General features: G+C 41.5%; 1 protein-coding gene across 1 annotated transcript; it reads left to right on the top strand.

Annotated features, from left to right (window-relative positions):
- Nucleotides 1–82: 82 nt before the first annotated feature.
- lmx1al (LIM homeobox transcription factor 1, alpha-like) lies at nt 83–24,909 on the top strand. The gene is made up of 9 exons (XM_077620067.1): nt 83–249; nt 1,154–1,245; nt 2,322–2,514; nt 19,290–19,522; nt 20,326–20,498; nt 21,093–21,170; nt 21,241–21,361; nt 21,423–21,578; nt 22,554–24,909. The coding sequence occupies exons 1-9, from the start codon at nt 209–211 to the stop codon at nt 22,709–22,711; spliced, it is 1,245 nt and encodes a 414-aa protein (XP_077476193.1). The 5' UTR covers nt 83–208; the 3' UTR covers nt 22,712–24,909.
- The last annotated feature ends 44 nt before the right edge of the window (nt 24,910–24,953 follow it).

Here is a 24,953-nt window from a genome sequence, read left to right as displayed (position 1 = left end):
AAAACACGAATAGAGGAGGAGGTAAAGGAGGAGGAGGAGGAGGAGGAGGAGGAAGAGGAGGAGAAGGAGAAGGAGGAGAGACAATCGCCTGCGAGTGGCGTGTCATCATGGATGTTTAGCGAGGCGAGACGCTGGAAAAAGAAAAAGGAAAAAGGAAGGAAGCTCGCTGCAGGTGAAGGCGTGCAAGGGGAAGTGCCGTGGCTTTTGAATGTTGCCCACCGAGATTCCAGGAGTGTGTTTCCCCTCAAGGTAAGACGACATAAGGCAAGACACTTGCCATTTTCATCCACTTTATGATATTCCATTACTTTTAACTGATCGTGCACCAGCACCTGCTCCAAATGTGCATTTTCGAGATGGTGAAAACTGTGGACATTTTTTGTAGCTTCTGATATTCTCATCACTGGGCTCACTCGTTTAAATTATTTGACTTTTTTTTAAATTATGGGATCTTATTATTTTTTTTCATTTGGTGTGAGCACGTAATTATTAGTGAGGAACGTTAATGTGCCCCTCATGAATTTTGAAGCCCCCTTCTCATCCCCCATGGCCTGGAGTTGGTCATCAAATCAAATCAGATTAGGCTGGCATTTCCATAATTCATTTCTTTTCATTATTGTGGCTCAGCCTTTGTTGTAGTTTTTTTTAAGTTAATGTTGTAATTAAACGGGCAATTTTGCAGTATTTCATAATAACGCTCTTTAAAGTCATCTCCTCAGGACAATAATGAAAACAAATATCCAAATGGATAGTTTGATTTTAAGTATAAAATACATAAAAGTCATAAAAGAAAACTATTGTCATGTGAATCATTTTATTGCAATAGTGTGTATAAAAAAACTATTATTTCGAAGTTTGCCAGGAATATAATGCCTTGTAATTGTGACAAAAAATAATCATACTACTATCATTTGAAAAATCGACCTAAAGAAATTATCATCTCTTAATGATTTTTTTAGAAGTGCAAAATTCGTAAAACATTAACTTGTTAATTAATCACATGTAAGAACTCAAGCTTGTAGGCTTCTGAATACTTTTGTGGTGAACAATAATATTTTTGCACCACCACGTAATTTTTTTTTTTCTTGTAGCATATCGTTACAATTCGTTTTTTTTTCTCCTCTTTTATTCGTAATAATTGTTGAATCTGCAGCGAGCACACTGAGGCAAGGAGAGAAGGCATGAAAACGGAGGAGAAGCAATCGTCGTGTCTGCAGCAGCCTCCATCCTCAACACCTTTTGACGGTCAGTGGCTCAGAAAAATACCCCAAAAAGCATATTCATATTTTTAAAACGAAACGAGCAGCTGTCGCATATATATTGCAAGCTCAAAAGAGAATTTAAACTAATTCAAACGACTAAAAACCTTCCTGAAAGCCATTTACAAACACGCCCGGGCCTTCTGGGATAAAAACAAAAACAAAACAACGAATAAAACTCCGAAAGGAAGAAAAAAAACTACAAATATGGACACAAAACAAAAATCTCAGTGGCCACAGAAAATCAAATAATGTGGAAAAAACGATGTGATATTGCAGCGTATTATTGTGCACTTTAATAACGTGTTTAATATTTGGGGAAATCTTAGTATGAATAGCTTAATTTCAAATATTAAAAACAAACAACTGTACACTACTTTAATTAGACCAATATTGGCAAATGTTATTTTGTAATCTTGTTGCTAACCTATTAAAGCTAATATATATGCCCCATTGGAAATAACAATGTTATTATTTTTTAATCATCCCTATTATTATACATTATTAATGTGGAATCAAATTAAAGCACATACTGCTGTGGGCTATTTCCAATATTTTGGTCACCCACAAGAGGAAATAGTAATTGTACTATAATCATACGTATATATTTTTAATTTTGCGTGAAATGTTTTTATTTAGTGCCAACTTTTAATAACCAAAATGTTACTAGCCAAAACAATCTTTACGCGTCAATATTTTGGCCACCGTTGCAAAACTTTTAAACTTTATTTGATCGATTCTACGCAGATGGCAAATAATTCGTTTTAATAAACAGACCCATTCACGATCACCTTTTTGGTCAGGTGTATAATCGGGATTCACTCTCAAACCCAAGAAACATATTTGCCTGATTCGATTCTAAATTGGATACGGTTTCCAACTGCTAATTTTGGAACAAAAATAGTTTTTTTTTAAAGTGACGACGATTTCTTAGTGAGATAAAGTAAGTGATTGACGTCTGAGAGTGACATTTCGTACGACCCTTGAACTCAACGCGGAAGTGTGTTTGGACGGCTAACTTTTTTTCACTTTTTTTTCTTGTTCCGGTTGGCGTCCTTTCAGGTCCAGATTACTCTGGCGCAGGTGGCGAAGTGTGCGCGGGTTGCTCGTCGCCGATCGCCGACCGATTCCTGCTGCGCGTCAACGAACGTTCGTGGCACGAATCGTGCGTCAAGTGCACGGTTTGCATGAGCGCCCTCACCGGAACCTGCTATTGCCGGGACCGACTTCTCTACTGCAAGCCCGACTATGAAAAGTAAGAACACCCACGCACGCACGCACGCACGCACACACGCGATCCAATCGAGGCAATTGTTTGTTTTGTTTGTTTTGTTTGTTGTTCCACTCAGTGGAGGCAGTGTGGGGTGCAACAGGGGTGCATGATCAAATCTTTTTTTTTTGGTGGGTGTCCTATTTCCGGTTTCATTAGGTACGTCTCCCAACAAGGCTGCCACGATTGTAGATATTAATGTTTGTTTTTTGAGCAATAGCAAATGTCCTTTTGTGTTTCTGAGGGGGAAGACTGTGAATGTTTACTTTTTATCTTTTAATTTAATTGAAAAAGTATGGAAAAATCTCTTTCTGTGACCTTTGACCCCTTTATAGTTTCATATTCCGTGATAAACACGAGTATGTACATGCTCGTTTTTTGTTGAATCATACGCCCTCTTCAGGCTCCTCTGTACTTGTTATTATGTTTTTAAGAACACCCAAATTCATTTTTATTGCATAATTTCAATAGTTATGGATCTTGATTGTTCGTCTTTGAATACTCCAGCAAGGTTTATAAATCCGTCATAGTGGGACTTTCTATTTAGTAATATTGATTTTTACATTTTTTAATTAAGCAAACAGTTGGGGTGGAAAAAATCATATAAAATCTTGTCTAATTAACAATGTATGAGAATATATAGCTTGGTTAGCTGAGTTCAATTAAAATCCAATAAGCTAAACTGTGATCTAAAATGTAAACAAAAGCAGATCAGCGTTGTTGGATTGGGTTGGCTTTGTCGTACTGCTTTGTCCAATTGGTTTCGATGGTGGCGACGTCGTACATAAATAAACAAACACTTGAATTTAACCCCCGCCGCATTTGCCAGATGTCAAACACGCAACGTTTCTCATCTCCCGGCGCCCCGTACCGTACCGTTCGTCCGTCCGTTCATCCGTCCGTCCATCCGTCCGTCCGCTATCAATGTTTTGAAAAGTGTCAGACGGCGTCCAGCGTCTCCCACAGTACCGACATCTGGAGGAGAGTAAAAAAAAAAGAACTGGCCGCGGATGAAAGTACCATTGTATGACGCTTATCTTGCACCGGCTTATCAAAAATGATGCCCTTTTTTTTCCTAACAGTCGGAGGGGAGGTAAAAAAGCGGATTTGTTCTCCGGTTGGGACGTTCCCGTGTGGAGTTTGCGTGTTCTCCTCCCCGGGGCTTGCCTGGGTTTTCTGCGGGTACTCTGGTCCGCGTCATTTACTTTGAAAATGATTGACGACTGATTGGGGAAAAACTGGGAAGAAAAATGGTAAATGTATTTATTCAAATCAATAATCTTTGTTTGAACTTTGTCGTCATGATTTTCTTTCGCGGGCCACCATTTTGGCACCTGCGCTAACTAGCCAGGGGCTTATTCGCGACATGCTGGATTTAGCCCCTCCCTCTAAACTGCCCCCCCCTCCCCATGTATGCATTCCATATGGACTGCCGCCTTTTTTTTTTTTTTTTGGCGCTCGTTGTTGACCTTCAGAGGAAAAGCAACAATGTCTCCTTGTTTGCTTGGCCTCAACTTTCATCATCAGCGCCTGCCAGCCCTCCCTCCCTCCCTCGTCCATACGCGGTAGTGGAAAAACATTCAATATTAATCATGAATAAGATCCATTCAAATGCGTAAACCTACATCTTCAAAATGACGGAATTTCACTTTTCACATTCAATGGTAGCGTCAAACGAAGACGAGTCCAATTTTGTTGTTATTGCGGAGTATAATTTGGCAGCTCTCGGGGGAGCCCCTTTTATGGGAGGAGCCCTAAGCCATCGCCTGGTTTGCCTCTCCGCTAACCGGAAAAATGTCAAATAGGTTTACTAAAGAAATATAAAATAAGAGAAGAAAAAGACTGGCAATAAATGCTAGCCAGCAGGTCGTACTTTGGACACGTCTGGCGTACATGAATGACGGGTCAGAAATGCCGAGGTCAAGCCGCCAGGTTGCCCGGCGGACGCTGCGGAGTGCGGCGAGGGCCAGCCCGCCGGCCCTCCTTGTAAGCTCTGTAAGAACGGGCTGAAAAACAGGTCGCCGGGGGCGGATATTCGCCAAAGCTAGGCTTTACTAGCGGAGTCCTTTATGAACTGGCCCACAGGGAGAGGCGAGCGAGCGAGCGAGCGAGCGAGCGAGCGAGCTCCGCCTCCTCGGCGGAGCCAAAGCAAGGCTTGATCTTCTTTTCAAGCCACCTTGGGCCTTTTGCCCATTTTTAAATGTGGGTTTTTTTCTGACACTTTTGAGGTCAAAGTAAGTAGAGAGCTAACATTGAATGGTCGGAACCATCGTCTTGTGGTGTGCTGAATAATCAATGTGGGAAAAGGCCAGATTTTTTAACAACATCTATAACATACTATCCCGAGTGACAATTTCCATTTTGTGGTGTGTATTAATAGAAATGTGTACCCCTTTTTCTGTCAAAATGAGCAAATCAGCATATCAGGTTTTGCCAAGTATGGATTTTTTTTCCCATTTCCAAGTTATGATCTTGTGGTGTGAGGTTTGTCAGTAATAATAATAATAATAATAATAATCGGACATAGGACAGTAGTGATTTTTGCCCATTATTATTAAAAATAAGCAAAGACCAGAATATTAAATCCATCTGAATTCCCGATTATCCTGTGGTATTGGGGTGTGCTAAGTGTGGATTTGATATTTTTCCCATTTCCGAGTTATGATCTTGTGGTGTGAGGTTTGTCAGTAGTGATTTTTGCCCGTTATTATTAAAAATAAGCAAAGACCAGAATATTAAATGCGTCTAAAGGCACGATTATCCCGCCGTATTGGGGTGTGCTAAGTATGGATTTGATATTTTTTCCCATTTCCCAGTTATGACCTTGTGGTGTGAGGTTTGTCAGTAATGATTTTCGCCTGTTATTATTAAAAATAAGCAAAGACCAGAATATTTAATGCATCTGAATTCCCAATGATCCTGCGTTGTTGGGGTGCGCTTGTATGGATTTGACTTTTTTCCCATTTCCGAGTTATCATCTTGTGGTGTGAGGTTTGTCGGTAGTGATTTTCACCCTTTGGCATTAAAAATAAGCAGTCTAGAATATTAAATGCATCTGAATGCTAGCTGATAGCTAACGAGGACCCTCGACAAACGCAATTAACGTCGCGAGCGATTGCGTCGTATTCGCCGAACGTCCCCACCAATCGTTCGCCACCGTAAAAACGACGATGATCGGCCCGAATATTTGAGCATCGCATTCACCTGTCGGCACGGTCGCGATTCGCTGACGCTAACGTCGGCTCGTTACGAAAATCATTTTTCTTCCCTTCCGGAGTTGACGCTTAGGAAAGATTCAATCTCCTTTTTTCTCGCTGGCGCTTTGTTGTGCTGAAAGCAATTGTCGCTAAAGATGATCCGAAAGAGGCGTTTGGCGGGCTCTCTTTCAATTGGCCGCCTCGTTCGTCACTGTCCGCTTTGCAATCGGATTTCGCCGTCCCGAAGCTCATTTCCTTTTCAGCGAGATTGATCGCAGTCACCGCGCCAAACATTTTATCTCTTGTTTTCTCTTCGTGTCGCCGCCCGCTCGGGCTTTCACGTTCCCCGCGGGGATTACGATGGGGAGGGGACGCTAATTAGCCGGCAAAATGGCAGACCTGATGCGGACTGTGGGGAAATACTTTTAATGTCGACGTGCTCTCGTTAGCGTCCGCTAAACTATAGCCGACTACCGTCAAGTATTTATGCGTAGCTTGTTAGCCTCTGGTGTTTTTTTTCGGATTGAAACGTGACGTCGGCAGGATAATTGATCTGGCAACCCAAATGGGAATCTGGGTGTCATTTTTTTTCAGTTGCAGTACCGTTCTTGGCCGCCAGTTTAGCGAAATGCTCATTTTGTGAACTCGGCGGGCTACTTTCCTGATTGGGGTGGATTTAGAATTTGATTCAAAATTTTCTAATGGGAATTCTGAGGTCAGAATCTTTAAAACCGGACATTAAAGTCGGAATTCCAAATTCAAAGTCAGAATTTTGACTTCAAAATCAAACTTCTAATTCTAATTTCAGAATCTGGCCCACTTTTTTTTATTCTTTTGTGATCTTATTCTGTAGTTTTCAGCCCTAATTTAGAGAATTATTTGACTTTGTGTATGTTGTGTATCATCCTTAGTGTTGGCGTTGCATTTCTTAACATTTTTTACAAAAAGCCAACTGTCACTTGATGCGAAAAATACACCGAAGCATGCGAGGAAGACATTTTTTTTTCGAAGGGGGCGTCAGTTGCGCACGTGGGGGTGATATTGCCAGCCTTTTTGCATATTATGAGCCCCCGTCATCACCCCCTCCGTCTCACACACACACAACAATTTTATAACAGACAGCTAATAAATGTTTCATGGCAGAACAAGCTGCTCGCCCTCGCCTTTATTAAATCTGAGATAATAAAAGCAGCGAGGAAGAGTGTGAGAGAGAATGGCGGTGGTGGCGGCGGCGGTGGCGGTGACGGGGGGGCTCACGGCGGCGTCGACACTTTCCACCAAATGGTTGCATCTCTTGTTTCTGGGGCAACGGGTCCCGCCGTCCCCCGTCACCGGCACCCCCCGCCCCTGGCCCGCTGCTTCCCGCACCGCCTGAGACAGACAGGAAATGAGAAGCGGGCAGACAGGATATTGCGTTCTGGTGGCCTGGGGATTAACTGTTTTATCTAAACTAACACCCACACGCACAGAAACACACACACACACACACACCCACACGCACAGAAACACACACACACAGACACACGTTGGAGGCGGGTCCCTCGCATTATCATTTTCCGTAGCATCGGGTGAAAATCAATCGTACCCTGAGAGAAATGACGGGGACGTGGCATTTTTATTTCAATATTCCGCTCGCCGAGGAAGGCAAAATGGCGGACGCGTTAGCTTGACGAGTTTTTATGAGCGAGAGATTAGGATTTTGTGAAAGTTTGGCCTGAAAACGTTCAAACGGGCACGTTTTTTTAATCCCCTGCACAAAATGACGGAATTTTCAGAAAATTTGCGTTGAAACGGGCGCGTATTCTTTATCCTCTGCACAAAATGACGGAATTTGCTGAAAATTTGCGATCAAACAGGCGCCTATTCTTTATCCTCTGCACAGAATGACGAAATTTTGTGAAAATTTCCGATGAAACAGGCACGTATTCTTTATCCTCTGCACAAAATGACGGAATTTTCTGAAAATATGCGATGAAACAGGCACATATTCTTTATCCTCTGCACAATATGACGGAATTTTCTGAAAATTTGCCTTGGAACAGGCGCATATTCTTTATCCTCTGCACAAAATGGAATTTTCTGAAAAATTTGGGTGAATAATATGGATTTAATATTGTATTTTTGTGTGTGTGTGTCTGTTTGTTTTGGTAAATATTATGTTTTTGTGTGTTTGTGTGTGTGTGTGTCCGTTTTGGTGAATAATATGGTTTTAATTGTGTGTTTTTGTATGTTTGTGTGTCTGTGTGTTTGTTTTGGCAGGTCATTGTGTGGTGTGGCTCTTTGACTCTCACAATTTCAATTTTTTTGCTCTTTGTGTCTAACTCGCCATCCCTGATTTCCAGCTTTACTTTTCTAACTCGTTTCGGAAACTTTCATTCAAGCAAACGTCTTGTCGGGCGTGCTAATTTATCAGCGCACGCCTTGCTAGCCAAACAAGAGCATCTGGCCTCGTTTTATGGATGTTTGTACTTTGCGTTATCTGCCTTTCCACAAACCCACTTTTATGTCTGTGTGTGTATCGCCACGTGTGTGTGTGTGTGTGTTTTCAATGAGCGTGCGTGTGTTTTGCCGTACCGCGTGTAATCATATACACGCCGAGTGAGTGAGTGAGTGAGTGAGTGAGTGAGTGAGTGAGTGAGTGAGTGAGTGAGTGAGAGGTGGCAGGGAGGGGTAGCAAGTATCGTGGGGAATGCTGGGAGATTTTAATAACACAGAAGCAGCGCAGTGAGATTTAATAAACGGAGATGATGTGATTACTGAACCTTGGCTCTCAGCCATTTTTGCGCCACGGCGCAATATCCGCCCCACGCGCACGCGTACACACTCGCGGGAGGGAGAAAAAAATGGATACTAAAGTGACTTAAAAGTACAACGTTCGCATAGAGATTGTCTTCTCCGACGCGGGCCGGTCAATTGTCGCTTATTTGTCGTTTAGAGCAGTGTTTCCAAACCTTTTGGGAGCTGCGGCACACTTTTTGCATTGTAAAAATCTCAAGGCACACCACTATCTGAAAATATTCTTTATATTATTTTTTTTAAATGTATTTCTTTTTTATTTATTATTTATATTTTTTATTATTTTTTGAATGTTTTATTATTATTATAATTTTTATTATTTATTATTTATGTTTTAATTATTTTTAAATGTTTTATTATTATTTTAAGTTTTATTATTAATTAATTAATATTTTTGAAATTATTTTCAAATGTTTTATTATTATCTATTTATATTTTTAAAATTATTTTTATTATTTTTTTTACGTTGTATTATTTTTTATTATTTATATTAATCTGAAACTATGTCCCCTATATTAACATTATAAAGTCCTTCTCATTAAAAGTATATAGTATCTTATCTTTTATGTCTAAATCACAATTTAAACTGAGCCAATGTTTGTAAAACATTGAAAAGAATCAAAACAATACTATTCTACGATAATGGCCCCAATAGGATTAAAAATATTGCCCGTCGTTCAATGAGTATTCACGTCCGGTCGTCCCAGTTTGAATGAATTGGACGTCTATCGTGGTGGAAGAATGCGATTAGTGAAATATTATTATTTGTACAAAATGAGATGTCTAAAAAACATAGTCGTTATTTCAATTTTGACACATTCGTCCCCAAAAAAGACATTCTTTCTTAAATTGACGCTGATGGACAAGCTCGAAAACCTCCTTCATTTCAGTCACAAAGTATTTTGACCCTGGGACAAAAGGGCCCAAAGTGACCCAAAATGTCTCCACGTGAGACGGACCTGGTCAAGTACCCCACGTAGCCTAAATAGGGCCCAATTTACTCAGCGTAGAATAACCGGGGCAACTTGGGCTAACTGACTCCGAGGGGGGGCTGTAAGTCGATCTGCTTAATCCCCCACTAATAGAAGTATCATTCACGCCGGCCGGCCCTGTCAGGGGCGCCCGCTGCTAAGAGGCCGCCGCCGTTTTGGGGATTTTCAAGCATACCTGAAGGCATCGTGCCATTCTCATGGCAAGTTTCGAGTCGGTGGAATCGTTGGGGAAACGATCAAGAAGGCGCTTGTGTCTTAGGAAAAACGCTTGGAGTTGGCCGGGCAACCACCTCCACCACAATTTCGCCTCCGTGTTTGTTCTTTCGCCCCCTGCAGTCAAAACGGTGCCTTCGATGAAAGCCAACGAGTTAGCAAGGACCCTTCCAATTAGATTAGATTAAATAACTTTATGCATCCCGTATTCAGCAAATTTCATTGTCACAGTAGCAACAGGGTGAGAATACAGACACAGGAATATATATATGCATATATATATACATATATATATATATACATGTATATATACATATACATATATACACATACATATATATATATATATATATATATATATATATATATATACATATGCATATATATATATACATATATACACATACATATACATTTATATATACACATATACACATATATATATATATATATATACACACACGCACACGCACACGCGCACACGCACACGTACACACACACATACATTTACACACACATATACAGATACACACACATATACATACACATATATACATACACATATATATATATACTTATACATATATATACATATATAGATATACATATATATGTATATATATATAAATAAATATACACATATATACACATATACATACATATATATACATATACATACATATATTTATACATATACATACATATATATATACATATACATACATATATTTATACATATACATACATATATACATATCCATGTACATACATACACATGGAAAGATGTACATGTATACATACATACTAGCATAAAGCAACCAATAAACAAGAAGCAGCTTGGAAATTCCCCAAACACCAATAGGATATGAAGCAAGTACCCAAAAATGATGCAAAATGACACTAATTGTCTGTCATTGACAACAACAGCTGCTCATTAAGTGGTTCATTGATCTTGGACACTTCAAGGGCAATTACACGCTTCAATTTGGCGCCCTCTAATTGTAACGAGACGGTCTCAGGTGCCCCTCATTTCAGCTAAATGACAAATGACCGGTTGAAACGGAGGGAACGTCTATCTCCGTCGATGGTAGTGAGTGAATTCAAGACCATTTGCCCTCTTCTACTATACTGTGCTCCACACTATTGGCGTTTTGGCCCGAGCGTCGACTCTCACGGGTATTAGCCACAGGTACGCATTATTCGCCATCGACTTGACGACGCCGTCGTTTTGGGGGAATTTGGAAGACGCTTTTTTGGCAGACGCCGTGGAAAAGATTAGCGGCGGCAGCTGCGTTTGGGACGGAATGACAGATTTGCGCCACGACACCTTCCCGGCGCTCCGTCGGGAAGCGACAACCGCTCTCGTGCCGGATCTCCCTTCCGTTTGGATCCGCCTCCCCGCCCCCCAAATTGAACCCACGGCGCCGATATCCGTCCCGAATGGAAATGGGCGAGAATGGCCGTCGATACTCACTCGAGCGTGTTTGTACGCGGCTCGGCGCGCAGAAGCGAGCGGCGAGAGATTAACCCCATGCTATCCTCAATCCCCGGTTATGAGTTTACAGCGTCTGTCTGGCCGTCGCCCTGTTTAAACAACAATCTAATTAATCCCGTCTTTATTAGTTTGGGTGAACTGGGGGAGGCGGGCCTGGGGGGGGCGACTGGGAATGCCAAGGTGGGGGGAAAAAAACAGAGCGGTAGGGAGGGAGGGGGGATTTGGGAGGAATTTCAATGGCTTGGTGTGTGTGTGTGTGTGTGGGTGTGTGTGGGTGTGTGTGGGTGTGTGTGGGTGTGGGTGTGTGTGGGTGTGGGTGTGTGTGGGTGTGGGTGAAGTGAATTGTGAGGGGAATGAAGGAGTTAAGAAGGAAGGGGAAGGAATCAAAGCAGCGCCAATTGGGAAAGTCCTTGTGATACGGAGAAAAACGGCGTGCTGCTGTTTGCGTTGCACGGGCGGGGAAAATTGTCATGTTTCATTCGTTAAAGTACCATTTTGATCCATTCATTTAATTTCTGAGCTGCCTAAAAATACACACTTAATTCTCTCTTCTTTTTTTTAACCACAATTTATTAGTGTTTTTTGAAATGATTTCGGGAAGTTTTAATTCTTTTTTTAAATTTATTTATTTATTTTTTTAATAGAAGTTTTTCAGTTTTTTTTTTAGTTTCAGTTTGGTTTATTTAATAAGGGACAGCACATATTAATGAAAATATTTATATTCAACAACATTGAACATATATGTGTAAATATGTAAGATTGTAGCCGAGGACTAATTTCCATATTTAGTTCCTTGTGTAGGTTGAAGATAAACCATAACACATACTAGACACACACACACAATTTTAGACAACATTGTTATGACTCGTTTTGTAGACCCCCATCTAAAATAGATTCATCGATTAATTATCCATGTATAATAGTTTATTTCCCGCCACAAAAAAACGTGCGGGTAACACTAAAATCACCCAAGGGCCCCAAATAAAATAATAATAACAATAAAAACTCATAAGTGATGCATGGAAGTGTTAAAGAAGATCTTCTTTCCACCAGGGTTGCAAACCTATTGACTTATTTTAAATTTACACACCCCTGTTCAAAGTATATTTTTCCGAGCCAGCCGCTTATCCTCACGAGCGTCGTGCGGGGTGCCGCAGCCAACCACAGGCAGTCGGAATTTGTTGCCAGCCAATCGCCGGGCAGAATAAAAATAATAATAAATGTTGGAATAATGATTCAAACCTTTTAAATCATTATTAGTAATATTTAATTAAAAAAGGAAAAACATCTTTCAACAAACTCTGCGGCGAACTTGCAAGGAGATACAATGTGGCGTCGTCTTAGCCCCCAGTGCATTCTAAATTCTAGTAACTGAATCATTGTATTTAATCTCGACATTCGAAAAACATGTTCATGTAATCAGTACAATAACACCTTCGCTGGTTAGAAAAACAAGTGTGAGGAATGCTTTCAAGGTAAACAAAGCAAAGCCGTATTTTCAAACAATAATGCGATTATCGCCATCTTCTGCTGGAGTCCCGTCAAAACAGTCCCGTTGTGTTCTGCCGAAAAGCGTGTGTGAAAACAATGTGTCCTCGAGCTGTGGGGCCTTGAGGAGACGATGTGGAGGAAAAGTGTCCATGGTTCATGACTTGATTTATAGCTTTACTACTTATTGAAAAATGCTTACAACACATATAGAATATTCCATAATAATTCTAACATTCCCTCCTTTTACTATATGTTTGTTATTCATTTTATGACAATTTCAAAATAACAGGGATATCACCGTTGGCTGTTTTAATTTTACCCGCTTAGGCTCTACTCGTTCGGCAGGTCTGAAAAACAGAAAATAAGATCATTTTCGTCCAATCCATCCTCGTTATTACCATGCTCCTGGAAATCACTGTTAGTGTCAGCACGTCTCAGTAGGGGATATAATTCATGCAATTTGGAATTTGTAGGGGCAATCGCAGTGGTTATAAGTCGGCTTATCAAAGATCTTAAGCAGGGAATAATACAACACCCACACAATGTCAAAATCGTAGCAAAAAGGGCTACGGAAACTGCTCCAAACATATCCCGCCACCAGCGCTGCCAGACGGATTCACTGACTCCAGAATGCTTCTTCATATTGCGGTTGAGGGTCTGCAGGCCATCAATGGCGTCGGTGAGGGACCCCTCGGGTGACGTGTTGTTCGGTATGTGAGTGCAACACTCATCTCCGAACATTGCACACACGCCCCCTTTCTCCGCGAGCAGCATATCCACTGCTATGCGATTCTGGAACGTCATTAGGCTGGTGGCTGCTAGTTGTTCCTTTATCGCCACAAATCCCTGTTCAGTATAATTTCCAAGTTTTTGGACATTGTAATGCAGGTAATTTATCCAATCCACATTTTTGTTTGGAGTAATTAAAAGAAAAATATACTCCCAACCTGCTGCGATCTGATTAGCCAACTTATACTCATCCTCGTGGATGCCAATCGCATCAATGTATCACCCTCTCTCCATGCGACGCCGTCGCGAGGGGCCCGCCATCATACCGGATTTCTGTGCAGCCAATTGTATCTCCTCTACTGTAGATGGAAAAACAGACACTGGTAATAGCAGTGAGACCAAGGCACAAAGTCCTGCTGTCATTTTGGCAGGAGTCGTATAATTTGTTTTGACCCCACCACCACCATAGGTCAGAACGTGGAATCAGGGGTGTAGTCTGTTTTAGGACGTGGGCACACCACGTCACATTTATCGCTCCCAGTGCCGGTCCGTGCCCTGTGAGGACTAAGCAGGTAAAATGATTAAACGCGACATGTGTTGAAAAGTTAGGCTTGTCCTTTGCCATTTCATACATTTTGGGCTTACATCTTTTGTCAATATCAATTCTTTGAAAAACGATACAGTATGTACAGATATTACAGTCTGGCAAAATTCGATTCAATCCAAGATCAATATATGAGTACAGTTCAATGAGCCTTTATGCCACAATAATTGGTATAAATTATTGTAATAAATATTGGTATAATTCTAATTATAAATTTTGCATTATCTCCTTTACACAATCAGGGGTAATTTGCGCGGGTACTACTCTTAAGAGAGGTCGGCCCCCCATACATGTTATACAGGTTTGATACAGGTTTGATACAGGTTTGATTTATAATAGCTGCATTTTCCATCAACAATAACCAATTATTTCTTACCGCCTCCCGTTTGGGAACTCCCCGTTGCAGAAATGAATTCTCTGGTCATCTCAGATTTTAATTTTACTATGGCGGATCCGGGTGTTTCCATCTCCGACGACCTTCTTACCCATGGACTTAGGAAAAACGTCAGACAAAGATCCACAAGTTAATTTGTCAGTCTGAATTATGATTTGTAATGCCCCACCGTATGGGTTAATTTTATCGAAGGCCTGATGGTTTTTTGCACACGTGTGTCATCCAAGCTTGCCAATCTAGACCAGTTTCTGCAACAAGGTTTCCCCAATCTGTTTTAGGACTGTTATGCACCACACATATTCTATAAAATCCATGTGTATCCTTTGAAATGGATATGTAGCTTTTGTAGCTTGACATAAGGGGGAATCGCCCGTGTTTTGGCCATATATCTGCATATAGATTGAATATATAACCTCCCCCTTTTTTGAGGCATGAAATTTACCATGACTCAAAATGGCAGCCCTCCCAGATAAGTTTTTTGTTTTTGTTTAGTCCCCCAGGTTCCCAAAATTTCCCATTGCAGAAATCAAAAAATTTCATTTGGCGAAATTCTTTTCTTTATTGTTTCTGTCCTACTCTGCCACCGCCGTCCTTGAAAGGCTTATCAGCGATTTCAGAAATATTCCACCTTGATATTAGAATATTGATATATCTTGGTGGCTAGCCAATTGAAACACAAAAGACAGACACTCATCCACGCTGGCACTCATAATCAAGAAATTTAGAGTGCTCCCCCAATCATCAAGATTGATGCCTGAAGAAACTAGATAATTAATGTATTAGATTCACATGCCACATATCTAAAAATAGAAATTTGTTCAATTGCCACCGCCCCTTATCCCAGTCAGTTAGCATGTGGACTGCCCTGCGAGTGGCTGTGATTAACCATCTATTCGCCAATAATGTAATAACGGAAAAGTTGTGACACATTGAAACACACACACACCCCCTTTTTGTATTTTAACCGTTTGTAAAAACTTTATCTCACCCCCTTTCAATGTTATCGAATTTTGCCCATTCTAATCAACCCATCTACTTAAAGCATTTCCCCAAGGTTGATATTTTATAATTTGGAGATGTTATTTTTAAAACATAGACATTATTTCATCACTCGTTTCACACTATGAAAGGCCCCACCTGAATTTGTTGTAGATAGTCCCCTTTATCTAAGCTTGTTATTGCCCATCGTTATCACCGTAACATTCAGTTGTATTAACCCCATAATTGCAATGCAAAGTTTTGGCTAAATTCTTAATTTGTATGCCCCTAAAGCAATAGACAGTAATAACGTCCCAATAGTCATCAATATGACCTACCAAAGCATACGCCCCCTTCAGGTCAAACAAGGAAAGTCTTTTGTGCACCTAAAGACGCTCCATGTTTCTTCTAGGGAAACCATGCCTATCCTTAACCAATTATCTTATCTACCCCAGCCAGGTTCAATTTACCTAACAATTTGGACGAATGCCATGAAATTTCTCATTTCCGCATTGTTAATTTCATGTCTGATTTCTTTAACAACCAAATAACCCTTAATACCTAAGACATAAATTGCAAATCACCCCATACTATGTTTACTTAAGATAAGAGCCATTTCTTATAGCTCCCTGTTACCACAAAAAAATCTACAATAATTAAATTAGAGAAATCCACCTTTTACTAGGCATTTCCTAATTACAATTTTCAATGCTTAATAAAGGACCCACAAATTGTAACCACTATGCCATAATATTGTAAAAAAATCCATTCATTTTTCTTTAACCAGCCAATCTCCTATATTAAAGTAAAAAGAAAATAATAATAATAGTATTATTCCCAATTCCAAAGCCAAACAGATCTTCTATCACCTTGAAAGACATTTCTGATTAAATCCCAAAAATAAATGCGAAGATAATCGCGGAACTCTGCATCCCTTGCAGACCATGTTTTGTTCTTATTCTGAAATGTTTAAACGGAAGCGCGCCCTTACCCGCTGACCGCGACCTTCACGCTCGCTGCAGAAGCAGCAGCCTTATCTTTTGTTTACAAATTCCAAAGTGCTCTCTTTTCTTTGTGTCCCCCTCCTGTGCCTCCTGTGAGCAACCATTTTTTAGAGAAGACTAAATTACAATATGCTGCAAGCACAACTATATCAAGTTTGCTTCAGCACCCCCAAGGCCAATCACTGTAACATTCAGCCGCACCAAAACAGAGCGCTCCCCCCGCAATCAAAGCATTATTCGGCAAGTTTAGAGTCTGACCAAAACGCAGTTTTGGCAACCCCGCTAAACATTTAATTTGCTGTTTTGTATTTCTGTTAACCAAAATATTCCCGCTAGCAGACGGGAACGAAACCAGGATAAGCCACAATAAGCCATTCCATTCCAGTACATCGACAGTACATTTAGTTACTATTAACAAGTATGCCTAGCAGCATCACACAAAAATTTTAATTGCATCCCATTCACGAACAGTGTGATTTCAGGTTTAATTGTATCAAGTGCCAATATCTCCGCTAAATTTAGTTCCACTTCCCTCTGCTCAAATCCATTTCTCGTTTTGAGCAGGCCCCCCGACTAGTCATGCCGATTTGCCTTCACTTTTAGAGGCCCTGTTATTTGGGCAATCGCGGGATATATGACCTATTTTCCCACAGATCCAACAGGCCCTGTTATTTGGGCAATCGCGGGATATATGTAATATATATAAGTATAATTTGAATGAGAATGCAACACATTTGAATGAGCATGCAACACATTTTTTAGCTGCTCCTGATAAATGCTGCCCACCGCGTGGTCTTCAGCGAGGCCGCTGTTGGCCTTAAAACAAGCCGTCATCCTTATTTAATATTCTGCAAAAGGCTCACCATCCCTCTGTTTAGCTCTGCTGATCACGGTATAATTAACTTTTGTTTTAAACTTCCCCGTAACCCGATCAATCAGTTCATGCACTCTCAAATTCAAATTACCACCGTCATGACACAACGGGCCACCATCAGCTTATGGATTCGAACATCCAAATTTATTAGGAGCCTGCTCCTTGCCCACATTAGTATTAGCAACTTCGATCATGGGATATTGTTCAATAAACACATCACTCATTGGCGGCGCCCCAGGCTGGGGAGATAGCGTTTTCTCCCCATGTCCCCCACGGGCCCTCCCGACCTGGTCATATTTGTCGGAGGGGGCCCTCCTTTTTAACAACAACATATTTCTTCCCCACCGGGCAAGTCTCCCCGTCCTCTTTTCTGTGGAATAACACAGCCTCTGTGTTTCCAGTCCCAACGTTATCAACTGATTTAACCCATGTATCATAAACCAATAATAGGTATCATTATATCCCTCCTGCTCCATTTTGTTAAGATTTCCCCCATGCTTAGCACGTATTTTATCCTGCAGTATCAATATCTTATGCATATTAAGCTGGCCAGCAAATCCATATTTATTTATCCATAAGTTTAGGTGTTTAACCCTTGTAGCGCTTTGATTTTCAACAAATTTCCAATCTTTACACGGCAGACGCATCTTTGGATCGTCAATAGCCGTTTTACTGTTTCCACTACCCATTTTTGGAGCGGATTTGTGTGCCCCCGTAGTACCTGTTTTTTGTACACGGCAGACGTTTATAGACCACACCGTGTCTACCTGCTAGTGACTAGTATCCACAGGGTTTTTTAAAATCGCTATCCCCAGGATGCGAGCCTTACTTCTCAAAATAAGGCCTTCGCGTGTGATGCCCTTCACGCACTCGGAACCCGTCAACAATATGCAGCCATCACACGCGGACTCGGCAGAAATGTCGAAAGATGCTTACCAAGAGGATAGTCGTCAACCGATTAGAAAACAGGCGCTGCTGAGAAATAGTCCAGCCTGGAAAAGGGATTCTCGCCGTGCACGGTCACTCCAGATATTAAACCGCAGCGTCTGGATTCCCTATCGGTTTGTTGACCCCGGCTACTCGAAGGACCAAATGTTGGAATAATGATTCAAACCTTTTAAATCATTATTAGTAATATTTAATTAAAAAAGGAAAAACATCTTTCAACAAACTCTGCGGCGAACTTGCAAGGAGATACAATGTGGCGTCGTCTTAGCCCCCAGTGCATTCTAAATTCTAGTAACTGAATCATTGTATTTAATCTCGACATTCGAAAAACATGTTCATGTAATCAGTACAATAACACCTTCGCTGGTTAGAAAAACAAGTGTGAGGAATGCTTTCAAGGTAAACAAAGCAAAGCCGTATTTTCAAACAATAATGCGATTATCGCCATCTTCTGCTGGAGTCCCGTCAAAACAGTCCCGTTGTGTTCTGCCGAAAAGCGTGTGTGAAAACAATGTGTCCTCGAGCTGTGGGGCCTTGAGGAGACGATGTGGAGGAAAAGTGTCCATGGTTCATGACTTGATTTATAGCTTTACTACTTATTGAAAAATGCTTACAACACATATAGAATATTCCATAATAATTCTAACAATAATAATAATAAAATAAAAAGTCTCCCTGTGTAATCCCAGGCTAACTAGCGCCACTTACGATGCGGAAAGCGTTATTGAAGCACGACATCTGAAACAGACTTTTATCGAAGCGGACTGTAATTTCTACTATGGCAGATGTTCACCTCGCCGCTCTGCGGATTGGCGCGTGTTTATACGACCTTTAATTAAGAGACGGCGCTAATCTCAGGAATGGTTCAACGTGTTGGGGGGCTTCTTGTCAACGCCTCCATCTTTAATTACCTGGCCTCCTTTCAGCTCCCCCGCCCCGGCGACGCCCCGCTCGACGTCGGATATTTTCTTCCGCCTGTATAACCGCCCACCCCACCCCACCCCACCCCACCCCGACTCAGCATTGCCCGCGTGTGCGTTCGCAGGCTGTTTGTGAGGAAATGCAGCGCCTGCCTGCAAGCCGTCGGCCGCTCCGAGCTGATCATGCGCGTGCTGGGCCAGGTGTACCACCTGGGGTGCTTCAGCTGCTGCGAGTGCGAACGCCGGCTGCAGCGGGGCGACGAGTTCGTGCTCAAGGAAGGACAGCTGCTCTGCCGAATGGACTACGAGAAGGAGAGGGAGATGCTCGCCGCCCTCAGTCCCACGCCCACCGAATCAGGTAAGGAAAGAGGATCGGTCGCCGGACAGATGGACGGACGGACGGACATTTGAATTTATTTTCAAAAAATGATGCCATCTAGGTTCGGGGACAATCGCCGGGATAGTTTTCCGACCGGGATTTGAACGGGCGCTCGCCGTGGTCGTCGAACGGGCTGACTGCTGAGCTAGCAAAACCGTGCTAACTTGCTAGAGATGAAATTAGCAAAACAACAAAGGCCAATCCATTTGGCTGTGCTAGTATCTTGACTCCGCTGCCGCCAATCTATTCGAATCGAATAAAGTAAAAGCTTTTTTTTTAGTCATTTAAATTCAGATGCCCATTTCCTTTTTGATTTAGGCCAGGGGTAAGGAACATATGTCTCGGGAGCCATAGGTGGCTCTTTCCATGGGTGGAAATACTGGACTTTTTGTACTTTAAAAGTGGAGAAATGACCAAAAAAGATCACACATTTTCATGTATTTTTACTTTTCAATTCGGAGAATGGCTGTCAAGAAATAACATTAGAAAATATCAATTGTTTATGGTTTCTGTCAAAAAGGTTCCCGACCCCTGATTTAGGAAGCGATAGCGGTATCCGTCAAATCGCAACATGAACCGCAAAAATTACTTGACTCAAAAGTTTTCTTCAGTTTTTTTTTTAGTTAGCGGGTATAAGCTATAGCACCCTCTGACAAGGTCTTGAAAATGAATGTTAGCTTTAAATGTGTCATGTTAGCCTGAATTTTCAGGTTTTGGGGCAAAACGTTCATCTGTGAGTGAGCAGACGTTTGAAACTGCCACAATTTGTTTGTGTTTTTCAGTGAAAAGCGAGGACGAAGACGGCGCCGGGGGCGGCGGCGGCGGCGGCGGAGGCAAGGGCGGCGAGGACGGCAAGGACCACAAACGTTCCAAGCGGCCTCGCACCATCTTGACCACGCAGCAGCGCCGCGCCTTTAAAGCCTCTTTCGAAGTGTCGGCCAAGCCTTGCCGTAAGGTGAGGGAGGGACACACACGGAACATCTTTTTTGTCATCATGACAACATTTCCTATGGGTTTGAACCCAGAACAAATCATTGGTCGCCATTGACAGTTGCCCAGGCCGAAGGGCTCCTCCCAGTTCAAATAGATTGGACATCTATAGGTGTCTCCAACGTCAGTTTCCTCCTTTTACTAGCTCCCACGATACATACTCCGACCTGAAAAAATGTCCTTTTGCTGCCATCCCGCCCCCTTCAAGTGGATTGGTCGTCTACAAAAACCAAAGTCATTCAAATGAACAGCAGGAGGCTGAAAACGGCTTTAATTATTCAGACGCTTATCATCGTCAATGCTTGTGAAAGCATTAAACGCGAGGAAAATGGGTGACGTGGGTTACTCTAGTTCACTGCCGTCCCTCCTCGACTTCCCCTTCAAATAGTTTGGACGTCTATTGCCGTCAATAGGTGTTTTGAACCTCATTTTCCCTCTTTTTCCTCACTACCTCAACACATACTAATGTCCATAGATGGATTACACGTCTATTGTTAACACTAGCATTGTTGTATTTTTCCATTTTTTTAACTTGAATTAAAAAAAAATCTACTTCCAGGTGAGAGAGACGCTGGCTGCCGAGACGGGCCTCACCGTGCGGGTGGTGCAAGTCTGGTTTCAAAACCAGAGGGCCAAGGTACGAATTCAGTTTCTCGGTCCCCGTCGGCCTTGCGAGAAGGTTCTACTTGGACTCTTTTTGCCTTCAGATGAAGAAGATTGCTCGGAGACAGCAGCAGCAGCAACAGCAGCAGCAGGAACAGGAACAGCTGGGGGGCGCCAGGAGGGGCGTGGCTCGAGGGGGGCGCCAAAGCAACGACGACAGTGAAGGTAAAGGATTCCTTCGGGTGTTTGAAAAGCTCCATTTTCATTTCCCCTGTCCTCCACGCAGACGGATCCAGCGGTCACGGCATGGACGGCATTCTGGGGTACCCCACCCTGCCTCGCCAGCAGCTTCTCGCGCTGGACCCCAACATCTACGGCGGGGATCCCTTTCGACACGGGCTGACTCCGCCTCAGTTGAACAGCGAGCAGCTCCACCCGTACGGTAGGAAAGCCCCAAAAAAGGCAAATGTAGTACAGGGTTATACATGAAGTTTTTTAACAGGTAACCCATCTATCTTAGCTCAACCTGCCCTCATTTATGACCTAATACAGTGGTACCTCGAGATACGAGCTTAATGCGTTCCGGGACTGAGCTCGTATGTCGATTTACTCGTAACTCAAATGAACGTTTCTCATAGAAATGAACTCAAATTAATTCGTTCCAACCCTCTGAAAAAAATCACCCAAAACAGGATATTGGATTGGATTTTTTTTAAATTTGTTATAATTCGCCATCTATTAACAAATTAACAAATAACTAGTGGTTTAATAGTACTAAAATGTGTTTAATAGAATTAAAATTAGACAGATTTTGCGGAGGGTAGATAGACTTTTTGCACAGCAGCGCGCTCGTAACATAACATAAACAAATTTAAATGAACTTGGATTACAATGCAGACCCACTCAAAAATAAGTGATATGAGTGAATTGACATACGAGCTCGGTCCCGGAACGCATTAAGGTCGTATCTCAAGGTATTACTGTACCAAACACAAATATAGTGGAAGATTTTGAGTTCCGGTACAAAGACGATGAGCAGACGGAACATGATTTATGCGCACAGCACAAAAACAAATAATATTCGTTGCAAAATGGTGGCGCCTTTAAGAAAATGCAAACAAATATTTTACACAAGCAGCGTAAAAAGTACACATGAAGATGAAAATGTGTCAAAATGGCCGAGAAAACAAAACGGATGCGATTTTTGTGATTTTCCTTATTTATTTCAGGTCACGTCATCAAAACATTACACTGTCAAATTGGAATTAGCTGTCGTTAATGTCGAGCCCCAATGTAGAGTTTAAGATAAAAAAATAGCTTTTCCTTTCAATCTCTACGCGGAGAAGTAAATGGGGGCCAGTTAGGACCCCTCGAAGCGCTAACCCGGCTCACAACAGGGGGGAATTGCCCTTTCCAGATTCCGAGACGGTGTTCCACGACCTGGACGGCGACGGCGGCCTGGGTCACCTTGGCGACTGCCTCCTCGCGGCCGGCGAGGGCGGGCTCCTGGCGGCGAGATTGGGGAATCCCATCGACCGCCTCTACTCCATGCAAAACTCCTACTTTACCTCGTGACCCTCGGCCCTTTCCTCCCGCTTTTCACCTCCAGAGACGCAGCTAATCCGGAGTTAGTCCACTGGGAATTTGGCAACACCCCCCAAAAAAGCCCAAATATTTTTTCCCATCATCCTCTCCTCCTCTTTGCCCATCCTGTAAATCCTTTTTTGAGAGACACTGGAAATGTGAAAGGTGTCCACAAGCTCCTCTTTTGTGGCATCCGTCTACTACTAAAAAGAAGCACTTTTACGTAAACACGAGACAAACAAAACATGCCAAACCAAGTAGGAAGCGTGGATATATTAAAAGGGACACACAACAGCTATAGTCGAAATGTCAAAGTCGGTCTTGGGAATGATTTAAGCGTGCAAATTGTGACAAAAAAGATACTGTTAACGCGTTTAGCCATTTCAGTTGTTGTGATACCGGGTATTAATGACATCACAAGGACTCTTCACACTCGCATTTGATTGGCTCAAATGGTACCAGTGTTGAAAAAATATCTGAGTCGGAAAAATTAATTTCTGTTTTGTTTTGAGTTGGTAAACTGATAATCAGTATCACAAAAAGTTAGCATTGGCTTAAAAACAAAAAAAACACGGGCCCATATTTTCCCCCACTGTATTACTATTTTTTTAAAATTTCTTTGACATTTTTTAGTTTTTTTTCCGTTTGTTTAAGTATTTTGTTATTTCTTACTATTTGGCTATATTTTCGCCCCAAAACAGATCCCTCAATTAATGTGATTTCACAAAAACATGTATATATAATTGTTATAATACAGGCAACACCAATTATAGTTGTATTGGGCCGCAAAATAGACCAAAGTCTTTCCACTGGATAAAGTTATTGACTGCCCCTTTAAATCTACATACCCCTATTCAAAGGTTTTTGTGATGTTTAAAATATAAAACAAAAAGAGAGACCAAAATCACACAACACTTCAGGTCCGCTTCTTCTTTTAAGGGAGGAAAAACTTTAGAAATGACATATCGTGATCATTTTTCTATTCCAAACACAGTATTTGAAGAATACTGTGCAAGCTTTTTATACCCACTGCGCACCAAGGATTTAGTTTAAAAAACAAAAATGGACCAAAACGAATGCATATGTTAAAAACTCTGAAAAATATAGTTAACAAAAATTATAGCGATTAGTAATTCAATGACTGGAGTAGAATTTTGCTCTCAGGTTCGTAATGTGTATGTTTTCCCTGAGATGGAACTCAGGATATGACACTGGATAGGATAAATATGTCATTGTTTACTTACATATGTGAAGAAGTATCATTTCCAAAAATGATAGCGGAAAAAAATTCCAAATATGGAACAATCTGGAATTGTGTATAATGTTTGGCTTGCGTTCCCAATTTAAGGGATTTTGTCTGTTTATTTGCTTGCGACAAACCAAAACTCTCATTTTAAATTCACTAACATGGCAGGGTCTTTTTTCGGAGACAGGGTTGTAAAAGAGTTTATAATTTAATCTAGAAGTAACTACAGTAATCCCTCAATTATCGCGGCTTCACTTATTGTGAATTCACGACTCTGCCATTTCCCCCCTGTTATTAATTATTAAAAATGTTTATTTAAGTTCATAAAAATATGAAAATCCACACTGAAACTCGTAAGTGGAAGACACTTTTATTACAAGGACTCAGCACTGAAAAAAAAAAGTTATAATAGGGGTGACCCTAATTCGTGATTTTTCGATTATCGGTCTACATTAATGGCGATATTTGAGGGATTACTGTACTGCCCTACGAGTTCCAGATGTAAATGTATGAGTGTGTAACATCATTGTGGTAGTTTCTTTCCATGCATATTTATTTCTCTGCGCAAATTCCACAGCGTTTGTGAGATATTTTGTACCTTCTGTGATAAACAAAGGCTATTTAAACCGCAGCATGATTATTTGTCACAGTGTAGGTTATAAAACATAGCCTTGAGACAGAGCAGTGCAATTTAAAAAATACTAAAATACAATAAAAACAAGACTAGCGATGCTTTTAGCTGCTACGGCTTAAAAAAAAAAAGACAAGACTTTCACATGTTTGACCCGCGCGCGTTTCTACGGTGATATTTTGTGAGGGTAACTTATTTGTGCTGTGTTAGTAGCTAAGATGCAATTTTTCTGTTCCGTGGCTACCGAGGTGACGTGTTTTGAATGTATAATGTTGCTGTATATTCAATACAGTCTGCAATTTTAATCCTGAATAGCGCTTGGTTGCTTTCTGTGCTATTTTTGATGACGCTGGAAT

This window comes from Stigmatopora argus, chromosome 14 (genome assembly GCF_051989625.1).
Source record: "Stigmatopora argus isolate UIUO_Sarg chromosome 14, RoL_Sarg_1.0, whole genome shotgun sequence".
NCBI lineage: Eukaryota > Metazoa > Chordata > Actinopteri > Syngnathiformes > Syngnathidae > Stigmatopora > Stigmatopora argus.
This window is presented reverse-complemented; position numbering and strand designations above follow the sequence as displayed.

Excerpts from the sequence above, each read along its gene's own strand:
- lmx1al (XM_077620067.1), top strand. The coding sequence starts at position 209 with ATGTTGCCCACCGAGATTCCAGGAGTGTGTTTCCCCTCAAG. Across the intron at positions 20,499-21,092 it reads CGGCCAAGCCTTGCCGTAAG|GTGAGAGAGACGCTGGCTGC; the intron begins GTGAGGGAGGGA and ends ATCTACTTCCAG. Across the intron at positions 21,171-21,240 it reads TTCAAAACCAGAGGGCCAAG|ATGAAGAAGATTGCTCGGAG; the intron begins GTACGAATTCAG and ends TTTTGCCTTCAG.